Here is a 10635-nt window from a genome sequence, read left to right as displayed (position 1 = left end):
TTACAATAAAATATACAAATAAAATTTTGAAATTTAATCTTCCTATTTTAATATTTTACGTTTTACCTTTTATTAAAAAATATAAAATAATTTAACTTTTACTATATTTTCTGTAATCTCACGATATTAAAATTTAACGTTTTAAATATTAAAAAATAAAGTATTTTTATTAAAAAAAATAAAAATAAGTTGAAAAGATAAACTTCTAGGATAATTTTTTTATTAGTCTTTTTTTTATATTTTTATACAACAAATAAAAGAAATACATTTATTCATTATATATTTTGTTGATATTCATTTTATAAGATCTTTTGTTTTATAAAAAATAAATATATTACTTTCGCATAAAGATTTTTATTAATTTATTGATTAAAAATATCCATTATTATACTAATTTACGCAAGTAATTCTTAATAGAATATTATATAAAATACTAGAAAAAAATATAGAAAATTCACAAGCATTAACTTTTTTTTTTTTTTATAGTATTTTTGTTCATTCTTTAATGTTAGACTTTTCTGATCTTTTTACTTCTCTTTATTTAAAACATTATTTAAAATGCAAAAATACTTACATTGTCTTTTTTTTAGAAATATAATTCAAGAAAAAAAAAATTATTAATTTTAAATGGAAAATCTATTATAATTATAGATATATATAAGAAAAAATGTAAAAATATGATCGCTATATAAAAATAAAAAAAAAGTTTGTATTATTATGCAAACGTTAAAATGCTAATAATTAAAGTTCTCATAAATATTTTGATACCTTCACAATATATTATATATTACTAAATGATATATATATTTATATTTAAAAATACAAATAATATATAATTTTCTCTTTTTTATTAAGACAATTATGATATATATATATATATGTACTTTCTACTAATCGTGGAAGAAATAATTTTTATATAAATTAAAATAAAAAAAAAATATATGAAAAAATTTTCAAAATATACATAAAATAAAATAAGACATAAATGTCTTAATTTTTCGTTTTTTAAAGATTAAATAATATTTCACTTTTTTTTTGTAAAGAATCATATAAAAAAAATAATCTAATATTATTAAAACTGTTTTTTTCAAAATAGACATCAAAAAAAAATTTTACTGAACTAAAAAATTAAAATTTATATATATTTGAGAAACTGTATATATATATATAATTATGTAAATTCATTTACATTAAAAAAAAAAAAAAAAAAAAAAGAGTAAAATATTTGAAAAGAAGATTTAAAATAAAAAAAATTATTTTAAAAATTAAAAATAAAATATAGGATAAATAAAGGTAAAATTAAATAAAAGGAATAAAAAAAAAAAAGAAATATGGTTAACAAAACAACTAAAAATATATCAAATAACCCCATTTTACCAAATTCAAAAGTAAGAAATGTAAGTAAGGGTAATAAAACGTGTAAAACAAAAGAAGCACCTAAGGATTTGTATCAATGGTATATTGATAATAATATTGAAGATAAAAAAAAAAGAAATAAGGATATAGAAAGGAATATTGAAGAATATTTTGAAGATGTAGAAATCAGTAAAAATGTTGAAGAATATATAAATGTATTATGTAGAATAAAAAATGATCTGAAAAAAAGTGAAAAAATAGATGAAAATAATTTAGATATAATTAAAAAAGTATCTTATAATAAGTTAATTATTGATACATTTCAAATGGGTAATAAAGGTAGTGTTAATTTCGAGTATACATATGATAGAGTATATGATATAGAAAATAATAATCAAATGATTTTTAATGATTATATAAAAAACAATATAAAAAACATATTTCAAGGAATAAACTGTAGTATACTGGCATATGGTCAGACAAATAGTGGTAAAACATATACTATGTTAGGTAATTTTGAATTTTTAAATAATTTATTTAATATATGTGTTGAAAACAGAAATAATAAAATAAGTGACAACAAAATATCTATAACTTATGATGAATTAACTAATTGTATAACAAATGAGCCAGATAATGTGGGGATAATACCTCATTGTATTAACTATATTTTTAATTATATAAATTATCATAAAAACAAAAATACAAGTGTTAAATCCAATAATAAAGAATTCACAGTAACTTTATCAATTTTAGAAATATACAATGAAGTTATATATGATTTAATAAGCGGAGAAAGTAACTTATCAGTTCAAATGATAGATTCCAATAAGAATGAATTTGTAATCAAAAATCTAAAAGAAGTAGAAATTGAGAATATTATTAACGCTTTGTATTATTTAGAACAAGGAGTAAATAATAGAAAAATTGCATTTACTCATATGAATAAAGCATCATCAAGATCACATTTAATTTTTATCATAAAAATAAACAGATTTATTCATTCTACTAATACTATGAGATGTGGCAAGCTCTGTTTGGTAGATCTAGCTGGGAGTGAAAGATTAAAACAAACAAAGGCTACTGGATCAATTAAAATTGAAACTACTATGATTAATAAAAGTTTAACAGTTCTGAGTAAGGTCATTAATTCATTGGCTGTAATGCAAATGAAGGAAAAAATAGAAAAAAATAATAAAGAGAGAAATAACAATGAAAGCGATCTTAATAATGAACAAAGTGAAGGCAATATAATAGATGAATGTAATTCTTCAAGTATACCAAAACAAATATCAAATACAACAAAAAAAACTAAATGTGACGGTTCTGTTACCACTAGTGTTCATATTCCATATCGCGATTCAAAACTTACTAGAGTATTATCAGATAGTTTGGGAAATAATTGTAAAAGTATCCTTATATGTACGTTGTCATCTCAATTGCAATATTTAAATGAAACAGCTTCTACTATTAAATTTGCTCAACGAGCTAAAATGGTTAAAGCAAGACCAGTAATACGTGAGGAGAAAATAGAAATTAAAAAAGAGGATTATGAAGATGAAAGCAAAAAAGTTACTAATATAAATGATGCAAATAATACAACTGATAAAAAATTAAATATATTCTGTAATTTTAATAGTAGTCATATAAATAAAGATATAATTTTCTTCTGTTTTAGCTTATGTATTTTTAGCTATATATGTGGATTTAAAAGTACAGGGAAGGTAAAATACTTGGACTTTTTTATTGAGTCTTACAAAAACAAAATAGATATAATTAAACAACAACTAAATAAAGAAACAGAAAATAATGATATAAATGAATATATATTAAAAACATTTGATGATTTAAAAGTTCTAACAGAAGAAGAAAAGGCGAAATTCAACAAGATAAATGAAGAAAAACAAAAAAATAATATAGATCCACTATCAACTATAAACAATAAAAATTATGATAAATTACATAATAAAAAAAAGGAAAAGAAAGATGAAGAAAATATTAATAATGAAGATGGAAATAAATTAACTATTGATTATTTAAATAAAGTAGAAAACTTCAGTAATAAAATTATAGAAGAAAATAGCAATTTGTATAGGGACAATTTAACAAGGACAAACACTTCAAAAGATGATATTATTGAGGAAGATGATGCTTTAATAGGAGATATTTTAATAAAAATGAAAAACGATATATGCAATATTCTCAAATTTAACTTAACTATCTTAAAGGGTAACATGAAAGAAGACGAAAAAATGTTTGATGAAATACTTAATATAGTAAATACTGTAAAAGAAAATAACAGTATATTTTTATTAAATGAATTAAATGAAAATAAAAATGATCTAAATTTGGAAGATGAAATGTTAAATCAAAAGAAAATTTTATTAAATGAATCAGATAACAATTTCAATGAAACTAGTGCCATACCCAAGAATAAAAAAGATTTAAAAGCTATCAAAGATACAGAAGTAAAAAAAAAAAAAATTAAAGATAAAATAAATGTAAATACTAAATATATCATAAGTTTAGAAGCAAACAACGAAAAAAAAATAAGTAAATCAAAGTTAGATAATATAGATAAAAATAATAATAATGGAACAATAGGTTATGTCAACTTTGCTGAAAAAATATTAAGTGTTACAAATATTCAAAATATTTTTGATTATGTTAATAATAATTTTAGTAAGTTTATTAGTGATTTTACAACTGATAAAAGTACTGTATTTACTAGTTTTGATTTAAATGAAAATTTAGATAGACAAATAATAGAAAAAAATAATACTATTTACAATTTTATACATGCCGCTACTATGTTTCAACAAAGTGGAACTCTAAAAAATTTAAATAGTAACTACTTTATCAATAAAATTCAAACAGATTTTTATAATAATTATAATAATAATAATTTAAAATGTGTAAAAAGTACACATAATGCAGATAGTAATGAAATAAAAAATGGTTTTCTTATAAATGAAAATTGTAATAAATCAAAATCTTGTAAATCATTAAAAGATATTGATTCAAATGATATATCTTATATTAACCAAAAATCTAATGTATTGAATAAAAATGTAAAATTTTTAAATACTAATGAAACTAATAACAATTTAGAAATAACTAAAAAAGGTAATAATATAGAAAAATCGGTAAGTTTTTACAATAATGAAGAAATTAATGAATCTAATAATAATAATGAAAATAATAATATTATCAAAAAAGTGGAAATTAATGATGAACAAATCAAAAAAAGAAAAATACAAAGAAAGAAGGAGAATAACATTCAAAATATAAATGTTTCTCAAAATGAACAGATTTTAGAATTTACAAAACTATTTGAAAATAAAGATTTCAAAAAATTATATGATTACTTAATTGAAAAAGAAGATAAAAATGAAGCAAATATTTTTCAAAAAGAAAATGGTGATATTAATAATGTTTTACAAGAACTAGAATCAAAAATTAATGATGAAATAAAAAAAATAAATGAAAACATTACAGTAGATATTTCTAATAACAATAAAAAATTAGATAAATCAAACAAAAAAATAAAAATGATAGGAGAAAATGGAGTTTCTTTAAAAAATAAAAATATTAATAATAATAGCTTAGGTAATTCTAATAATGTTACAAAAAAATTTGATAACATAGAAATTTCATACTTAGAGAAAAAAAGAAATACTAATTTGTGTATAAAGAAAATATTCAATATCATTAAAAATATATTTCATAAAAAAGATATAAAAGATTCAATAGAAATAAATACTTCTGACCTAATAGACAATGAACTTATACATAATAAAAAGTTATTAGAAAAAAATTTAGATTCATACAATATTAGAAATTTTCTTATTAATAATAAAAAAATTTATATTTTAAATGAAACAGAATATGTACATTTAAAAGAATTAATTAATTACAAAAATAAAATGATATCATATCTAAACAGTGAGTATAAAAAATGTAAATTAATAGCTTAATTGAATTTAGAACATTTTCAGTAATAAAAAATTATTTATAAATGTGCATATATATTTGATTAATGAAATTATACAATGGTTTTCTACATACATATATTTATTTATTTAAATAATTGTAAATAATTAAAAAAAAAATTTTTTTTTCTTACATTTAAACATATATGGAAATTTCATTAATATGTATAAAATAATATATGAATTTTGTATATTCATAATATAATTTTATTATATTTTTATGTTTTAACTTTTCAAAAAAAAAACAGTTATATATATATTGTTTAAATAACTATATCCTCAAAAATGCTTATAAATTTTTATTATGCTCTTTTTGAATACTTGTTAAATATCACTATGGAGAAAGTATATATATATATAATATTTTTAAGTTTGTTCACTAAAATTATATTTTTTTTTTTTTTAATTTTATATTAACAATCAGGATTATATTTATAATAATATTAGCTACTTTTTTAATCGTTCTTGTTATTATGCTCATTGGCATTTTTATCATTAATGTATTTAATATTACTTTTATTATCAGCACTTTTATTGTTAAATATATCACTATATTTATTATTACTCTTATCATTTATACTTTTATTATTTCTGTTATTGTTCTCGTTATTATTTTTATCGTTAATATATTCATTATCACTTTTATCATCATTAATTTTATAATCATTTAAATCATTGTGTCCATTATTATCCTTGTTATTTCTATTATCGTTCTCGTTATTATTTTTATCATTAATATATTTATTATCACTTTTATCATCATTAATTTTATTATCATTTATATCATTGTGTCCATTATTATTCTTATTATTTATATTATAGTTCTCATTATTTTTATCGTTAATACATTCATTATCACTTTTATCATTATTAATTTTATTATCAGTTATATAACTATATTCACTACTACTTATATTGTTATAATTGATATTAGTTTTATTATTATATTCATTACTCTTTTTATAATCATTCTTTTTCTTATTTTTCTTTTTATTATAATTTTTGTTATTATTCATATTATCGTATTCATCATAATACATATAATGACCATCGGACTTATCATTATACTCATAATTATTTTTATCATATTCTTCTTCGCAATTCTTATCAAATATATCTCTTTTTCTATTAAAATACTCACTATTATTATCAAAATTATCATTAAAATTATTGTAAAAATAAATATTACTTAATGATAAGTTTTTCCATTTATCACCTTCGTTCAAAATTTCTTTATTTTTATCATTAGTTTTTTCGACGTTTCTTTTATTTAAATTATGTATATTATTGTATTTGTTCAGTTTTTTTTTATAATTTAAAGGAAAAGAAAAAATTTTTTTATTTTGAAATTTAACTTTATCATTTTCTGTGAATTTTTCCTCGTAAAAAGAGAAAAATTGTTTTTTATAAATATGATCAAAAATATTACTCTTTTTATACTTATAATTTGATTCTAATATTTTTTTAAAGAAACTGTGATTCTTTATTCTAAATCTTTTTTGATCCTGCTCTTTTGTTTTTTCATTTTTATTTTCACTATCTATTGTTTCCAATTCTGTTTTGAGAAGGCATAAAATAGATAGACATATGTCATCATTTTCTTTTATTTTTTGTTTTTCTTCATGTTGATTAATGATTTCAAAATTAAGTTTAAATTTTTTTCTATTCCTGTTATATCTTTTATAAAACTAAGAAATTAAAAAAAAAAAAAGTTATATATTAACTTTACATAAATATTAAATTTTTTATTAAAAAATATAATAGTTATACTTTAAATTTCTTTTTTATATCTTCTGTATTATTTTTTTCTTCTTGAACTTTGTTATTAAGGTAAAGTATCTATATTTATTTAAAAAAAGAAAAAAAAAATTTAAAGAATATATATAATGATATTTAAATTTATTAGATTTTAAATAATACGCTTTTATTCAAATCTTCTATTTCCTTGATTAATTTTTTATTATTGTCAACTTGCTGAAAGAAAAATATATGAAATGATTTAAACATATATATACATTATATCAAATGCATATTTTATGTTATATATTAAAACTTTTTTTAATTTTTTATCTTTCATATATATCTTTATTATTTTTATTAAATATATATATATATATATATTTTCTAGCCTTATGATATAAATTATTTATTGTATTTAGTTGTTCAGATAATCTTTCAATTTGATCTTCACGTAATTTTAAAATTCCTAATAAATAAAATAATAAAAAAATATTTCTTCTCATTTATTAAAAATTATTTTGCATATATATATATATATATATATATTTTTACTAATAGTGTTAGATTCACATTTATCATCGTAATTTCCCCTCTAAGAGTAAAAAATATAAAATAAATAAATTCAGAAGCAAATCAGTAAATAAATAAATACAAAAAATATACCATTTTATTTATTTCATCCTGTAGATTTTGTATTTTGTCATTTTTCAGGTTTAATTGTTCTAGTTTATATAAATGTTAATAAATTATTTACAATATAGTAGAAACAATGTATTATTATTTTATTATTATATTTATTTTTATTTTTTTTTAATATTTTATAATTTGCTTTTTTTATTTTCTAAAAAAGTACCAGTATATATATTTTTTAATTCTTCTACATGTTCAGAATAAAAATTACACTAAAAAAGAATAAGAAAAATGGTATATATTATTAAAAAAATAATTAGATTATTTTTTTTTTTTCCTTCTATTTTTTTTAGATTTTTAAATGTACTTTATCTTCTAAAATTATATTTCCTTTTTCCAAGTAAAATAATTTTTTTCTTTGTCTTATTCTTAGAGTATCAACTTTATTTATTTTATTATGATAATGCTGAAAAAGATAATCGAAAATAGTAATTAAAAAAAATATATATAATCTACATTTTTTAATTATAATTTATTATATATTTACATTTTTTATAAGTTTTATAGCTTTTCTGATTAAATATAAACTTCTTTTATATTTAAATAATTCATAGTTACAATCCTGTAGCAAATATAAAATAATACACCATAATAATTATTACTATTAAAAAGTAATATAAAAATGTTAAATATATATGTATCAATATTTAAAAAATAAAAAGTAGTGATATATTTATTTATATATAATATTGCAAATATAATGTTATCATGCATTTTGTAAAAATTAAAAAGTATAAATTTACTTTATTATCTGAAGTTTTTTCCTTTTCCATATGTCTTCTATTATCTGTTAATAAAGAATATATATATATATATATAACATATATTTGTTAAAATATTTAAGTAATTTCTTTAGCCTTATTAATTTCATTTCTAAGATATATACTTATATTTATATAATTTTCTATATTTTTATAGATATATTATTTATTAATTTGATGCTTTTTAGTTTTTTTTTTTTTAATTATTAAAAAAAAACCATTATACATACATTTAATTTCGCTATCGATTTTAACATTTATTTTATCTTCTTTCATGAGCGCTAAGAATTTTACTGAGAAATTAAAATGAGTTCTAGTATATATTTTTTTGGTTATATTATCCAATAGAAAGTTCAAAATTTTCTTAATATTCAAATGGAAAAATCTTAATGATTCAAATAAAAAATTTAATTATTTTAAATAAGACCATTTTTATAATATAAAAGCTTCAATTTTTATTATTTGTAAATTAAAACAGTCTCTTAAAAAAAAAGAGATGCAAGAAATTGATAAAATTGTTAAAAAGAGAAAAAAAATTGGAAGTTCCAGCGATGATTTAGAACAAAAAAAAAAAAAAAAAAAAAATATGAAAAAAAATATATAAAAATAGTTCATTGATTTTTGTTATTTATGTGTATTATTTTTTATATATAAAAAAATATATATTAAAATTATTTTTTTAGGAAAAAAAGGAAATAACGACATTTTTGAGATCGAATATAAAAAAAAAAGTGAAATTAAAATTTTCAAATTTTTTTAAAAGATAAAAAGAGGAAAAGTTTAGGAAAAAGTAAATATTTTGGGATGTTAAAAATTTACAAAAAAAATATATATATATGAAAAAGTTCAAAATTAATGGAATATACATAAAATAAAAAAAAAAAAAGAAAAAGGGAAAGACTCGAAAATTTGAAAAATATATAATCCTGAAAATTTTTCAAAAAAAGGTTCAAGAATACATAATTATTTATTAGATGGCTCATATAATGGTATTTCGTTATAAAGAAATGGGTCTTCTATACTATGAGGCATATCAATAACATTTTTATATTTTTTATTTTTCTTATAAATAAAAGTTGGATAATATAGAAAAATTTTGTTTTTAAATTTATTAAAAGATCTTCCTTTAGCATCCGATATTTTTATAACTTTATTTTTATAACCTCCAATCGGGCCTTTAATAAATAATAAATTTTTTAAGCTGTTAATTCTGAACAATTTGTTATTACTACATTTAACTAAATTTTTATCTCCTATATGGGTATTCATTTTTTTATTTCTAAAAACAATATTAATAGTTTTCCCCATTGATACACTACCTAAACTTCTATGTGCTTTGCTCTCAGTTCCATGTGACTGGTTTTTTCCACTAAAATTCCATTTCTTCATAGCTCCACAAAATCCTTTATTTTTTATACTGGAACTAATAAACAAATTTTGACCTGGAGAAAAATGTCTAGCAGAGAATTTATGTTGAATAGGTAGGAAACAATCACTAGTACATTTAAATTCTTTTATTTTATGTACAAAACCTAATTTTCTTTTAATATAATTACCTATATTGTTTTTACTTTGTTTTATTACATTCATGTTACCTATACCTATTTCTAATGCTTCATAACCATTTCTACTAATATTTTTTTGATTTAATACAAAGCAATTATTTATCTTAACAACTGTTACTGCGTGTTTTACTCCCCATACATCCCAAACACTCATACATCCAACTTTATATCCTAGTAAGCCTGTTCTTCTACTATTCCATAAGGGATATACTCTTTCTATTTGATCATCTTCTTTTTTTTCTTCATATTCTATTTCTTCTTCTTTATCTATTTTATAATTATATTTTTCATTTAATAATTGTAATCTTCTTATCCATTTTGAAGCATAAAACGTTCTTTTCTCTTTTATTCTCAAAAAAAAGGAAGAAATAATATCTTTTTTTCTTTTACTTAAGTAATTATTCATAGTTAAGCAATACAAAAAAAAATATATATATATATATTTATGTAAATATTTACATTAAGTGCTTTATATACTATATAATTTATTACAAGTTATTCAACCTCATAATATTTTTTTTCTTTTTTTTT

The 10635-nt window shown here is 17.9% G+C and overlaps 3 protein-coding genes across 3 annotated transcripts; 1 reads left to right on the top strand and 2 right to left on the bottom strand.

Annotated features, from left to right (window-relative positions):
- Positions 1 to 1331: 1331 nt before the first annotated feature.
- On the top strand, positions 1332 to 5333 carry PRELSG_1460700 (kinesin, putative; the record flags this gene model as incomplete). The annotated part of the gene is made up of 1 exon (XM_028679706.1): positions 1332 to 5333. The coding sequence occupies one exon, from the start codon at positions 1332 to 1334 to the stop codon at positions 5331 to 5333; it is 4002 nt and encodes a 1333-aa protein (XP_028535392.1).
- Positions 5334 to 5803: 470 nt separating this feature from the next.
- PRELSG_1460600 (conserved Plasmodium protein, unknown function) lies at positions 5804 to 8815 on the bottom strand (the record flags this gene model as incomplete). The annotated part of the gene is made up of 11 exons (XM_028679705.1): positions 5804 to 7036; positions 7119 to 7187; positions 7269 to 7322; positions 7478 to 7554; positions 7641 to 7680; positions 7752 to 7810; positions 7942 to 7990; positions 8086 to 8184; positions 8266 to 8340; positions 8522 to 8565; positions 8770 to 8815. The coding sequence occupies 11 exons, from the start codon at positions 8813 to 8815 to the stop codon at positions 5804 to 5806; spliced, it is 1845 nt and encodes a 614-aa protein (XP_028535391.1).
- Positions 8816 to 9502: 687 nt separating this feature from the next.
- PRELSG_1460500 (mitochondrial ribosomal protein L3 precursor, putative) lies at positions 9503 to 10510 on the bottom strand (the record flags this gene model as incomplete). The annotated part of the gene is made up of 1 exon (XM_028679704.1): positions 9503 to 10510. One exon carries the CDS (start codon positions 10508 to 10510, stop codon positions 9503 to 9505), a length of 1008 nt encoding a protein of 335 aa, XP_028535390.1.
- Between the last annotated feature and the right edge of the window lie 125 nt (positions 10511 to 10635).

Source organism: Plasmodium relictum, assembly GCF_900005765.1.
Source record: "Plasmodium relictum strain SGS1 genome assembly, chromosome: 14".
NCBI classification, from domain to species: domain Eukaryota; phylum Apicomplexa; class Aconoidasida; order Haemosporida; family Plasmodiidae; genus Plasmodium; species Plasmodium relictum.
This window is presented reverse-complemented; position numbering and strand designations above follow the sequence as displayed.